Source organism: Dromiciops gliroides, chromosome 2, assembly GCF_019393635.1.
Source record: "Dromiciops gliroides isolate mDroGli1 chromosome 2, mDroGli1.pri, whole genome shotgun sequence".
Classification (NCBI taxonomy): Eukaryota; Metazoa; Chordata; class Mammalia; order Microbiotheria; family Microbiotheriidae; genus Dromiciops; species Dromiciops gliroides.
In genome coordinates, this window is record NC_057862.1 from 382881268 (window position 1) to 382895812 (window position 14545).

The 14545-nt window shown below is 41.2% G+C and overlaps 1 protein-coding gene across 3 annotated transcripts in view; it reads right to left on the minus strand.

Moving 5' to 3' along the window:
* The window catches only part of CDK5RAP2 (CDK5 regulatory subunit associated protein 2), a 153807-nt gene extending 145065 nt beyond the window's left edge, over positions 1–8742 (minus strand). For all 3 annotated transcript variants that reach the window (XM_043983832.1, XM_043983831.1, XM_043983830.1), the window contains exon 1: positions 8561–8742. In XM_043983832.1, the coding sequence (XP_043839767.1) occupies positions 8561–8616 (56 nt within the window). In that variant the 5' untranslated portion in view covers positions 8617–8742. The remainder of the gene's footprint in view (positions 1–8560) is intronic.
* Between the last annotated feature and the right edge of the window lie 5803 nt (positions 8743–14545).

The window sequence follows — 14545 nt, forward strand, 5'->3', positions numbered from 1 at the left end:
GCCTACGAATTAAATGGTTAGTCCTCTGCCTCTCATATTGTCTTCCTATAATTTAATATAGACCAAAATACAATCCTTGCAGTGAATTTTTTTGTTGTTGCTTTGTTATTTTGTAGCTGTATCTTAATCTCAGGTTCCTTATGTGACATTCTCAGTTAGAATGTTTACCTCTGAAGTTAATTATTTTTTTAAAAAATCATAAACTCTAGAGCTTTACTATCCCCTCTTGGTTTAGTGAGGATACCACATTCAGTCATTCATTCAACATTAAAGTGCCTACTTTATAATGTTGAAGAGGGCTGTGTACTTATATTAGAGGTCTGTGATTGGCTGGAGAGCAGAGGGAAGGGAAAGAGACAGCAGGGTGAGATGCAACCCAAACCCATCTTCTAATCCTCTAAATGGTCAGTCAACAATTCCTTATAGTCAAGCCATGGGCCCTTTGGGGTCATTCCACAGCAGAACACTGTAGGAAGTTGGAAGAGAGAAAAGCTAAAAAGATAGTTAAGACAGTCTGTCTATATGGAGTTTATAGTCTAGCTGGAGGGTCATGATACCACCACAAGTATGCAGTGACCATACAATATAAAACAGAATTGAATGTAAGTAATTAAAACAGGTACAAAACACTGCATGAAGCAGAAAAGATCATTTTCTTTTTGTCTTTTTTATCTTAGTTTATGGATATCACTGATATCACATTGATAAACATCTACCTGCCCCCTCCATTTTCCAGTTATCCTAACACAAAATTTAAAAGGGGAAAATAAGCAATTCAACAAAGCCAATCATGTGACAATACGTATAAGATTCTATACTCAGAATCCCTCACCAATGCAAAGTGGGGAAAGAGATATATTATCTCAACTCTTCTCAAGGGCCAATGGTGGTGTCATATTTACAGTGTTCGGTTTTGGATTTTGGTCTAGGAAAGACTGTTAAACTAGAAGAAACAAGGAAGCCTCCTTGGACAAGTGGCAATTGAGCTAGGTTTTAAAGAATGTGTGTAAGTATATCTTTTGACCGAGATAGACTTGGAGTCAGGAGACACATGCATTTGAATCCCACCTCCAACATTTACTAGCTGAGCAATTATGAACAAAGACTTTTTCTTCATCTGTAAACGAGAATAAAAAATGTTAACTACCTCACTGGGTTGTTCTGATGAATAAATGAGATAATATATGGAAGCTATATAAATGTCAACTATTATTATTACCAGCTCATACAGTTAATTAACTCTTCTGCCTTATATCTTCAAGTTTGGCAGGTAGCATTTACTACACTTAATCAGCTCAGGTTAACACCTGAACCTCCTATTTACTCCTGCTTGCTATTTAACCCGCCTCCTCTCCACCACCCTCTGCAGAGAAGCCATATGAAACAGAAGCATTTAAACTCACCCTCTGGGCCAATTCTACCTGGATTGGTGAATTTCATCAGCATGGTCATTCAAAGTAGTGACAATTCAGAGCAGGTACTGGGAAAAGCTGACTTTGGGGACAAGGAAGGATCCAATGGAACAACTGACTATCTTCCCAACTTTAACAATTCTCAGCATTTAAAATTGGATCCCTTAATGTGAATTTTGTTTGAAAGCAATTAAAGAAAGGCGGTGTAGTGCTGTGAAGTGGTCTCCAAACTTTTTTTTTTTATTATTCTATGCCCCATCAGTAAAAAAATTTTTACACAGACTCCCAAAATACATGTTTTTTTTATTTTTTTATTTATAAATTATATACATGAGCCAAGGCGCTAATAATTTTGTAATTTAAAAATGTATAAAAAACAGAAATTTTTAAAATGAGATAAAGATAAAATAATATTTGAGCTTAGAGCTAATAAGGAGTTACTAAAGTTTACTGAGTACAACAGTGACCTGGTTAAACCTGAGCTTAAGAACAATCACTTTGGCAGTTGTGGAAAGTAGGTTTGACAAAGGAGATTAGACACAGAAAAACCAATTGGCCTTACTGTAAAAGTCCAGGTAAAGCCCTTAAGTAGGGTGATGATCACATGAGTAGAGAGAAGGGAACATATTGAAGAGATACTGTGGAGATAGAAATGACAAGGCTGGATACATGGGGTGAGGGCAAATGAGGAATCAAAGATAACACCAAGGCTGATAATCCCGATTACTAGAAGGAAGTTGGTATACTCAGAAATAAGCAAGTTCAACAGAGAGATATTTGGTGCAAGAGATGAGTTCTGCTTTGGATATGATGAGTTTGAGACTCTTATATGACACCTAGTTCAAAATGCTCAAGAGGCAGATTGTGATGAAGATGGGAGTTGAGGAGAGAGATTAGGGCTAGACATAAAAATCTGAGAGTCATCCGCATTAGAAATGACAAAACCAGAGGAACTGATAAAGTCACCAGTGAGAGAGTATACAGAGAGAAGAGGACCCAGGCCAAAGCCCTGAAATATAACCACAGCTGGGAGTGGGGGAATTTTGAAGAGGATGGTGTAGTTATATTGAAGGTTAAGTCTATGATTGGCTGATTAGCTGGGGGGCAGGGAGGGCAGGGAGAAGGAAGAGAAGCAGATAGCAGAGTGAAATGCAACCCATCTTCCAGCCCTCTGAACAGCTGATCATCCATTCCTTAGGGTCAAGGCATGGACCCCTTAGGGTAATGGTCATTCCACAGGCTCCACGTTCAAGATCACTGGTGTAGTAAGTGGTCTTAAGAGGCAGAATAATGAACATGTATCGGATGCCTACTATGTGCCAGGCACAAGTTCTGGAGTTCCTTTCTAAGCTCTGCCACTACTGTGTGACCTCAGACAAGTGACTTCCTTTTCCTGGGCCTCGGTCTCCTCACTGTAAAATTAAGTAGTTGGACTTAATCTCTCTAATTCAAACAAATAGAGAAGAAATAACTCTGAACTCAGATATGTTTCCCTTGAACATAGAAACTGTATACTCACCAGCTATGCCTGTCACCATCTCCCCATATCCTCTCCTCTGCGACTAAAACCCTGACAAAGATATTGTCTGTCTTCCCTGCTATCTTCTCAAATGGGTGGTGTTCTTATATAATGTCAGAGAGACAGAAGTTACCAACTTTCCCTCAAAGTTGTTTGAGGACTCAGTCACCTGGCCCATCCCCCCAACCAAAGATCTCATTGAAGCTGCTACCGTGGGTGCCACAGAAGCTTCCTTCATGTGTTAAGAGTAGAATCAAGGGGCAGCTAGGTGGCGCAGTGGATAAAGCACGGGCCCTGGATTCAGGAGGACCTGAGTTCAAATCCGGCCTCAGACACTTGACACTTGCTAGCTGTGTGACCCTGGGCAAGTCACTTAATCCCCACTGCCCCGTTTAATAAAAAAAAAAAAAAAGAGTAGAATCAAGATCTTCCTCACCAAGTATGGAAGGTAGGAGCTGACAGGTCAGTTGGGGAAAAGTCAAGGTGAAAGGAAGCAAGAAACCCAATCACCCAGAAGGCCAAAACTCTCACAAAATTTCAGAAAAGTGATAACCAACTTTTTAAAGGAAATCCAAGTTCAAACCAGGAGAAGGTAAGATCATTTCTAGGCTGTTCCCTCGGGGCACTCTGGTAGCTTCATCTTCAATGAACACATGAAAAGCTGAAACTTAGTTGTCCTTCCTAGTATGAGTCTCTGGGACATTTTTGGGCTCCCTCGAAGACAGGCTGTCTGGGTTGAAAGCAATTTTCTGACAAACCAGTGGATGGAGAAGACAGTATGGTACCATGTGAAAAAAACAATGGCTTTAGAGTCAGATGTCCTAGGCTTAGATCCTGTCTCTGGTGCTCACTATTTCTGTGACCTTCAGCAAGTCATTTGAGTTCCCTGGGCCTCAGTTTCCTCATCTATAAAAGAAGGCACTGGACTAGCTAACTCCTTAGGCCCCTTTCAGCTCCAGAGCTAAGATCCGAGGATCCCTCAGAGATAAGAGATCTGAAACATAGAGTATCTCTGAAGCCAAGGAGGAAAGTATATTCAACAGACAGTTAACCGTCAAATGCTGCAGAGGTCAAGAAAGATGAAGAGTGAAAAAAGGTCAATATGTTTGGCAAATAGGTCACTCTGGGTACTCTGGAGAGCCTGTCTGGTAAAGTGACAGGTACAGAAGCTAAACTGACACATGGTGAAGAGAGTGAGAGCTAAGGAAATTGATTGTAGATAATTACTTAAAGAAGTTTAACTGTAAAAGGGAGGAAATAGATGGAACAGAAATGTCAAGGGAAATATTTATTAGGACATGGAAGACAGAGTGCATGTTTGTTAACATATGGAAAGGAACCAGATAAGAGAAAAATGAAAATTTCAAAGACTGTTGAACAAGGTCCTGAAGAAAGCAGGAGGAAATGGGACCAAGAGAACAGGAAGAGAGGGATTAGTCTTAACCAAGAATAAACATACATACCTTTTCTGTGACCAAAAGAACAAGATAAAGTGGGTAACAATGCTAAAAAGTTTTAAGGAACAGAAGGGGGAATCTCATGTTAGATTATAGCCATCTTTTCAGTGAATTAGGAGGTGATAGCCATCTTTTCAGTGAATTAGGAGACTAAGTTAGCATATATAAGTGGAATGTGCAGAAAAAAAGGTTCAGAACAATTGCTGTGAGAAACAAGTCTAACCATCCTGCAGAACAATGTTGAGCTATGCCCAAAGGACTATAAAACTGCATACCCTTTGATCCAGCAATACCACTCCTAGGTCTGTACCCCAAAGAGATCCCCCCAAAAAGGAAAAAAAGAACTATGTATACAAAAATATTTATAGCAGCTCTTGTTGAGGTGGCAAAGAATTGGAAATAAAGGGAATGCTCATGAACTAGGGAATGGCTGAACAAACTGTGGCATATGATTGTGATGGAGTACTATAAGAAATGGGAGAAGGTAGAGCCAAGATGGCAGAGAGAAGCCAGAAAGAAATAGGAGAAGGGAGTTCAGAAAAACATGGCAAGACCTACATGAACTGATGCAAAGTGAGAAGAACTGGGAGATCCTGTACACAGTAACTGCAATGTTGTAATGACAATAAATTGTGAAAGACATGGCTACACTGATCAAAAGGGTGATCCAAGACAATTCCAAAGTACTCAAGATGAAAAATGCTAACCCCATCTAAAGAGAAAACTGATGAATTCTGAGTACAAACTGAAATATCGTTTTCTTGGGGTTTTTTGGCAACATGGCTAATATGGAAATATGTTTTGCATTATTTCATATATACAATTGACATCATATTGTTTGCCTTCTCCATGTGTGGGGGAGGGATGAGAGGGAGAGAGAATCTGGAATTAAAATTTTTTAAAGAAAATAATTAAAAATAATAATAAATTTTTAAAAAATAAGTAGAAGCAAGAGAACAATCTAGCCAACTACAATATAAATGAAAAGTTAACTAAAAGTTAACTTTAAATAATGGGGAAAAAACAATGAAAGCCCTAGAAGAAGGGACAATGAAACATGCCTGCTCCAGTATAGCAGGAGTTGGCAGTGACTAAGACAGAATACTGTATATATTGTCAAATTCAGTCGCCATTATCAGAATTTTCTGCTTGATTTTTTTGTCACAATCTTTTTTATTCAGTCTGGAGATTCAGATTCTACTTCACCTCCTCCCCATAAACAGGTGGCCTCATTCTTTATCAAGGTCAACCCTCCTTTATCAAGGCTCCATTGATCTCATCCCATATTTGTCTCCTCCAGCTCAGTGCATCTTTAGTCAATTCCCTCCTTAGCCTTACCCTATCTATTAGTTCCTTCTCTACTGCCTACAAATATGTCCAATTCTCCCCCTATACTTAAAAAACTTTCATTAGACTCTACCAATCCCCACCCCACCCCCAAGCTATTGTCCTTTATATCATTCATTTCTTAGCCAAATTCTTCCTCTCCTCTTACTCCTCAACTTTTGTATTCTGGCTCCTAACCTCATAACTCAACTGAAACTGTCCCCTCCAAAGTCTGTTGTCAAGTTATTTTTCAGTCATGTCCAACTCTTTCCTGACCCCATTTGGGATTTTCTTGGCAAAGATACTAGAGTGGTTTGCCATTTCCTTCTCCACCTCATTTGACAGGTGAGGACACTAAGACCAATAGGGTTAAGTTATTTGTCCAGGGTCAGAGAGCTAGTAAGTATCTGAGGCCAGATTTGAACTCAGGGATGAGTCTTCCTGACTACAGGCCCAGCACTTTAAGCACTGTGCCACCCAGCTGCCCTAAGTTACCAATGATCTTCCAACTGCCAAATCTGATGGTCTTTTCAGTCTTTTTTGTGACACATTCTCCTGGTTCTTCTATTTGTCTGACTACTCCTTCTCAGTCCCCTTTAGTGAATTATCATCTATCTCAAGCTCCCCTCCAACTGTAGGTATTCCCTAAGGTAGGATCACTTTTCTCCCTCTACACTTTATCTCCCACAATTTTAGCTATTATTTCTCTGAAAATTATTGCCAGATCTACATAACAAGCCCCAGTCTCTCCTCTGAGCTTCAGTGCCATGAGTTGACAATTAGATATCTCGAACATGTCCAAAAGTGAACTAATTATCTTCCCCCCCTCCAAAATCCTCTCTTGCAAACTTCCCCTATTTCTGTCAGACACCATCATCCTTCTAACCTCTCATTTTTGTAACCTCTGTATCATCCTCATTTAACCCTTCATTCTCCCTCACCTGACATCCATTCAGTTGCCAAATATGCCATTATACATTTACAACATCTCTCACATCAGCCCTTCTCTCCACTCACAATACTATCACTTCAGTTCTGGTATTCACCATCTCTCACCTTATCACTAACAATGGACCCAAAACTACTTCCTGCAACCTAAACCATGCCAACTCCTATATCTTCCCTTCCAGTGTCCCATAAACTATTTCCAGCACCCCTTTATACATCCTACTATATACCTTCATGAATCCAAACATACCCTCACATAAATTATCCTCCCATTCAAATCACCCCCAAGTCTCTTCACCAGTCTACTACATACACAAACTATTCTATAATTCCAAGTCACTTCACCCCACTACACTCCCACAGAGTATTCTTCCATTCCCTCAAATTAACTCCACCCTAAACTGTAACCCTACAACCCCCAATCACTCAGTCTTAAATATCCCTAAAACACTCCTTTAACCATAACCCCAAACCACATCCCTAGCATCTCAAGCCTTCATCATCTCATGCCTGGACTATTGCAATAGCCTGATGGTTGGTCTCCATGCCTCAAGACTCTTCCCCACAAAGGTACACCACTCAGCTGCCCAAGTAACCTGCCTAAATTGCATGTCTAACTATGATGCCCAATCCCCACGATAATCTTCAGAGTTTCCCTATTGCCTCCAGGATCTTCTATTTGGCTCTTTAAAGGCCTCCATAACCTGGCCTCTTCCCATGTATCCAGCCTTCTTATATCTTATACCACCCCACCACCATCACCACTTGAAATCCAGTGACACTGGCCTCCTCGTAGTTTTTCTCAGTGACCCTTCATCTCCTGACTCCAAGCATTTTCAAGGAACTCTAACTCTTCATCTCTGTACCCCTAATTAGTTCTCCCTCTTAAAGTCATCCCCCACCCTAGATTACTATTACACACACTCATCCCTTGGCCTAAAGTACCCCACCCCATCCCCCATGGCAGCTAGGTGGCAGTAGATAGAGCACTGGTCCTTAAATTGGGAGGACCTGAGTTCAAATGTCACCTCAGACACTTACTAGCTGTGTGAACCTGGGCAAGTCATTTAACCCCGATGAAGAGGACAAAACGACAACCCCCCTACTCAAATCACTCCCACCTGTAACTATCACACATACACTCAAAGTACCCCCTCACCGTGATTCATCACTGCACCACAAACTCCTATACCACCAAATTATCTCCTCACCTCAACTACCTCATATACCCCCAAGTCACCCCTAAACTATCTCTACACCCCCAAACATCCCTTTGTTCTATATTACCCCTACGCCTCCCATTCATTCCTTTACCCTAAACTACCCCATCCCCAAAATCATCGCTTCACCCTATACTACTCCTAAGCCCCAACATCCCTTTGCCCTAAACTACCTCTATATCACCCCGCCATCCTTAACTATCTCCACACTCGCAACTACTGTCGAACCCTTAGATCATCCCTTCACCCAAATCTACCTCTACGACGCTAAATTATCCCTCCTCCCTTAAAATACCCCCACTCATGCAAAACATCCCCTTCCCTAAACTACCTCAGCACCTCCAGTTTCCCTGGCCCTAAAGCACCCCTGAACTCCACTGCCCTAACCTACAACCCCAAAGTGAACCATCCCACAAACTACACGCCCCCCAATTCAACTATTCTTCACCTCGAATCCTCCATATAAAACAGCCCCAGGGACCCCCCCAAAAAAAAACAGCTCATCCCGAACTACTTCTCATGTCCTAAACCTTTAACCCACACCCTCTACTCTCCAACCCCCAAGCCGGGGACCCCGCACGCCTCACCCGGACCCCAAAGGCGGGGGCCGCCATGCCGCACCCCAGGTCGGGGCGGGCCAAGCCTGCTGCCGCCCGCACCCCGCCCGCCGAGGCCCACCTGCTGCCGTTGATCCCTACTGGCAGGGTGGCGTCCTCCCCCAGCACCGAGTCCATGGCGATGGCAGCGCCTGGCAGCAGCTACCCGGGCCAGGCGGGGCCTTCCCCCGCTCCGGCCCGGCGGAGCCTATAGTCCAGACTCGGCTGGCGCCGCTAGAATTCAAACCCCAAGCCGCCGCCCCCGCCCCGCCAGTACCGCCATCTTCGTGGGCCTTTTTTCAATCTTTTTTTTTTTTTTTTTTTGACGGCTTTCTCCGGAAATGAGGCGGGGCTCCCGCGCTTCCCTGAAGTCAAAGGGGCGTGGCCAGACTGGGGTCTATCCCAAGGAAATCATGAAAGGCGCCATATTAACTTAGGGCAAAGAGCGAAGATAGATAAGGAGTAGGGCAGTCGCCATCATAGCTGAGGGCAGATTCAACCGCGTCCAACGTGGGGCTGCCATGTTACTTAAGGGCAGTCAGGGCTCCTTTCAAAAGGACTAAAGGAGCCCGCGCTCTGACGAAATTACATTTCCCCGCGCAAAATTTGTTTTGGGCAACTCCAGGATGAGGATTCTTAGCTTCTGGAAAATGGGTGTAGCTTATTCCAAATGACATCATATGCAAAAAACTGGCACTGACCTTAGGTTAGATCAGGGGACGGCCTCATTTAAGAAAACCAGACGTCTGAAATCCAAAGTAACAACTAATAGAAGGTGGATAAGGAAGCAAAATCCCTTGAAATACCCAAACTTGCTTATAATAATAAGCAAATATAACAATCATAGCACTGATGTAAGTAGTTTGGGGATTTAGATCTGGGGGAAAAAATTTAATTGTCTGTTTTAAACCTCTCCTTTTTTACAGATAAGGATACCTACCCCCCACCCCACCCCCGCCAAGGGAAGTGATTTATGTATGAGGTCAGATGTTTAATAAGTAACAAAACCTGAATTTGAACACAAGTTCTCCTTACCAAATCCATCACACCCTTTCCTTTTAATGGTGATAATGGTGAGGAAAATAACTGAGGATAGGAGAGCAAAAAGTAAAGGAGAAAGGGAACTATATAGGCAACTGAATGCAGAATTCCAGAGAATACTAAAAAGAGATAAGAAGATTTTTTTTAAATTAGCAATGCAAAGAAAGTTGCATGCAAAAATGGGCATGATAAAAAGAGAAATTGTAAGGATTAACAGAAACTGAAGAGATTAAGAAGCAAGAATACATAAAAAGAACTATACAAGAAAGATCTTGACTGTGTGGATCATGACAAAATTGGCAAGTCCTCAAAGAGATGGGAGTACCACATCACTACTTTCTCCTGAGGAACTTCTATGTGAGCCAAGAATCAACAGTTAGAACTAAACATGCAAGAACTGATTGTTTTAAGATTGGGAATCAGATCAATCAGAAACTGAAATTAGGATTGCTGGGAGAAATATCAACAAGTTCAGATATGCAGATGATACTACTGATGGCAGGATGTGAAAAGGAATTAAGAAGCCTCTTGGTGAGGGTGAAAGAGGAGAATGGAAAAGCTGGCTTGAAACTTAACATAAAAAAAGCTAAGACATTGGCAACTGGTCCCATCACTTCCTGACAAATAGAGGGAGAAGAAATGGAAACAGTGTTAGCTTTTATATTCCTGGGCTGAAAGATCATTGCAGATGGCAATTGCAGCCATGAAATTAAAAGACACTTGCTCCTTGGAAGGAAAGTTATGGCAAATCTGAACAGCTTACTAAAAGGCAGAGATATCACCTTGTCCACAAAGGTCTGTATAGTCAAAGCTCTGGTTTTCCCAACAGCAACATGTGTCTGTGAGGGTTGGACTATAAGGAAATCTGAGCACCACAGAATAGATGCTTTCAAATTGTGGTGCTAGAGAACACTTTTGAGAGTCCCTTGGACAGCAAGGAGGTCAAGTCAGTCAATACTTAAAGAATTAATTCGGGCTGTTCACTGGAAGGTCAAATGCTGAAACTGAAACTTAAATAATTGGTCACATAATTAAAAGGCAGGACTTATTTAAAAATACCCTGATGTTGGGAAAGATTGGAGGCAAAAAAGGGCACAGTAGAGGATGAAATGGATAGATAGCATCATGGAAACATCGAAAATTAACTTGGACAGAGATAGTGAAGGATGTGGTCCATAGAGTCACAAAGAGTTGAATGCAACTGAGTGACTGAACAACAACAATAGAGATTTGAACCCAGGTGTCACCTGTTTCTAAGTCCATTGCTCTGTTCATTTGCTCTTCAGACTACCTCTCAATATATAGTTGTACCCTTACTGCATTTAAAATAGGATTCTTCTTATAGAAATCCAATTTACACTTTTCAGGAAGACAGCTATTGTATAATACAAGGTCCACTCCTACTATATTACAGTAAAATATGCTTTTCAGCACAGTATTGCCAAGTAAAAATAACAACTTGAATCTATATATAGTTTTCCAAAGCATTTTCATACAACAGCCCCATCAGGTAAGTAAGTATTATCCTGGTTTTAGAGATGAGAAGATTGAAATACAGAGAGAAGTGCCTTGGCTAAAGTCATTCTTCATTAATTTGCTTAATATATTTTTTTCTTTGTAAATGGTGAAAAGGTAGCATCTGGGGTCATATAATATGAATGAATGGAATTCAAAATTAATGAACTTTATATGATATTTTAATTTCCTCTTCAATAAATAAACATTTCATTGAAAGGCTATGTGCTGGGGGCAGCTAGGTGGCATAGTGGATAAAGCACCAGCCCTGGATTCAGGAGGACCTGAGTTCAAATCCGGCCTCAGACACTTGACACTTACTACTAGCTGTGTGACCCTGGACAAGTCACTTAACCCTCATTGCCCTCCAAAAAAAAAAAAGGCTATGTGCTTAAGGATATCATAGAAATAATCATATTGTAATTTTTTTTTGTGGGGCAATGAGAGTTAAGTGACTTGCCCAGGGTCACACAGCTAGTAAGTGTCAAGTGTCTGAGGCTGGATTTGAACTCAGGTCCTCCTGACTCCAGGGCTGGTGCTTTATCCACTGGGCCACTTAGCTGCCCTCCATATTGTAATTTAATGCTTCTCTTCTCATTGTACCTCAATGGAAGATGAGGTGCTTATTTCCCAGGGATGCTGTAAAAATCAATAACATCACACCAATGGTGTTTACTGGAGGGCCTCCAGGGGCAACAGGGGATCATTTGTCAAGGGCTAGAAGGGACCTTAGAGGTCACTGAGTTCAACCCTCTCATTTTCAGATGAGGAAAATGAGTCCCAGGAAGGACTTGCCCAAGGTCACACAGCTAGTATATATCTGAAGAAGGATCCTAATCCAGATCTTCCTGACTCCAAGTCTAGCACTCTATGAACCATATCTTGCAGATTGTTGTAAGTATTAAATAAAGTAATAAATGTTAAGCACTTTGAAAATCTTAAAATAATATATCTATATAGATGTATGTATATATTATCTATTATACTATATAAATGTTATACTTGTTGTTTGTCTTTTGTTCTCGAAAAGGACCATGACATCAGGGTAATATCATGGCTTTCAGTGAATTAGATTTAAGTGAGAGAGGAGTGTGCAAGGTCACCAACCTCAGAGCTGTCTAGGTCCAGTGACAAGATATATATCAGGATGACAGGAAATGACCATGAATGTTTAAGGCAATTGGGGTTAAGTGACTTGCCCAGGGTCACACAGCTAGTAAGTGTCTGAGGTAGGATTTGAAACTCAGATCCTCCCAACTTCAGGACCAGTGCTCTATCCACTGCACCACCTAGCTGCCCTTAAATGTTATACTATATAAATGTTAACTATTATACTATACTGCCTCAAAAAATAATGTATTAGTAAGAGTTCTCCTAGAAAACCAGCTAAACCTAAGTCCTCCAGTGAAAGTCTGGTATATGCAGCCCTTTAATGCATGGGTGAGATTTCTTGGTTGGTATTTCAAAATGGATGAGAGAGTTAAATGTCATCACTGTAATTCCTGCCTCTTCATACCCTCACTGAAAATTTGGTATGGGTCTCTAAGGCTGTTGATGGGATGCATTAAAGGTATGGAGGACAATCCTGATAAGTTAAATTCATTTGTGCCAGAGAAGGTCAAAGAGTCTGATCTGTGCCTCCAAAGCTGATCTGATGATTCTTCCCTCCAAAGAGAAGTAAGGATGAGGCCACAGAGGAGGGAAGGTGGATGAGAGAAGCTACCCCAGAGAAGGAGCATGATAGTCACTGATCCTCAAGGGGATTGCCCTGGGGCCTCAGTAAGAAGCTGGGAAGAGAAGAATTATAACTCTACTTGGTGCTTTTTTCTAAAATACATAATTTTTCCATGTAAAATACTCCACAAAAATCACAGAATTCCTGAGTTCATAGGATTTTCAAAGGTTAACTAGTCAAACCCTTACCTGAACAGAAAGCTAGTCTTTCCCCAGTATAAAGACTTAGAAAGAAGTTACAGTCATGAAAGAATGAACAGCTGTTTAAGCAAAGCCACACATCCCAATTCATTCTCATTCAACTATGTTAAAACTTTAGTAGTTCAGAAGACAATTAGAGCTAACGTTTACATGAATACAGAGAATACAATTACTCCTCTGTATTACATAGTAGTAGCCTTGGCTAAAACCCATGAATGTTTTAGCACAGAATTTTCTCAGGCTTACATGAGTATTCAATATCAAAGTCAATCTTAATCTTCTACCTAGTCATTTAACTTTCCACACTAAACTTGGCCTGATTAATGATCATGTGTGTGTATATATATGTTTACATATAGTATCTCTCCCACCCCCACCCCCACCCCGCCCCCACCATTCAATTCACAATTCAGGCAGAATTTCCCATGAGGGCAGTAACCTCAGTGCACAGCACATTGCTAGCTTCTAGCAAACATTAAATAAATGTTTCTTGGATTGGATAGGATTGGATGAACTTTATCAGTTCTTCTCAAGGGGAAATCGCTATCGTCAGAAATCACATTGATGCAGTACTTTAGTCCAAGTATTGACATCTCTTTTTACAGAGAAGGAAAATGAGGCTCAAAGACACTGAACGACTTGTCAGGACCACACAGCTGATAAATGTCAGAGCTGAAATACAGACACAGGTCTCTTAACCCCCAGCCTAGTGCTCTCCCAAGCATATCCACTGCCTTCCAAGACACTTTCCTCACAACAGCCCTGTGAAGTAGAAAATAACAATAACTACTTATATTTCTATAGTGCCTGAAGGCTTAAACACACAAGTCCTTTGTAGACTTTCCCCACCACAGCATTACGAGACAAGTACAATTACCTCTATCTTATAAAGAAAATGAGGCTCATATAGGAGCTATGACTTTTTCGAGATTGCATAAGTTAATAAGTGGCAGAGTTAGGATTCAAATCCAGCTCACGTCTACCCAAGGCCGAGAGAGAAATGCTCATTTAAAACAAGAGGAAAACTCAATGATCAGATTAAATATAGCACTGAATGGCTCATATGATAAATACATGCCTCCAGTATTTTGTGAGCTTTTAAAAAAATTTACCAAAAAAAATAGTAATGACTGGGGTAGGAGTTAAAGAGTGGATACTAACAAGAAAGTCCCTGGGGGAAAAGGAATGACAATAAAGACCCCAGAAGATCACAGAGGCATGGAACATCAGAAGTAAAAAGTGACCCCAGAGGTGAATTAATCCAGTCACCTCATTTTTTTCCCCAAATGAGGAATCCAAGGTCACAGATGGAAACTGACTTTTCAAAGGTCACATAGGTGGGGTAGCTAGGTGGCACAGTGGATAGAGCACTGGCCCTGGAGTCAGAAGGACCTGAGTTTGGGTCTGGCCTCAGACACTTAACACTTACTAGCTGTGTGACCCTGGGCAAGTCACTTAACCCCAATTGCCTCACCAAAAAAAAAAAAAAAAGTCATCTAATTCAAAGGTCATATAGGCTAATATATAGTGGGAGCAGGATTCCAAACTCAAACTGCCTTTTTTTTTTAAAGGCAAT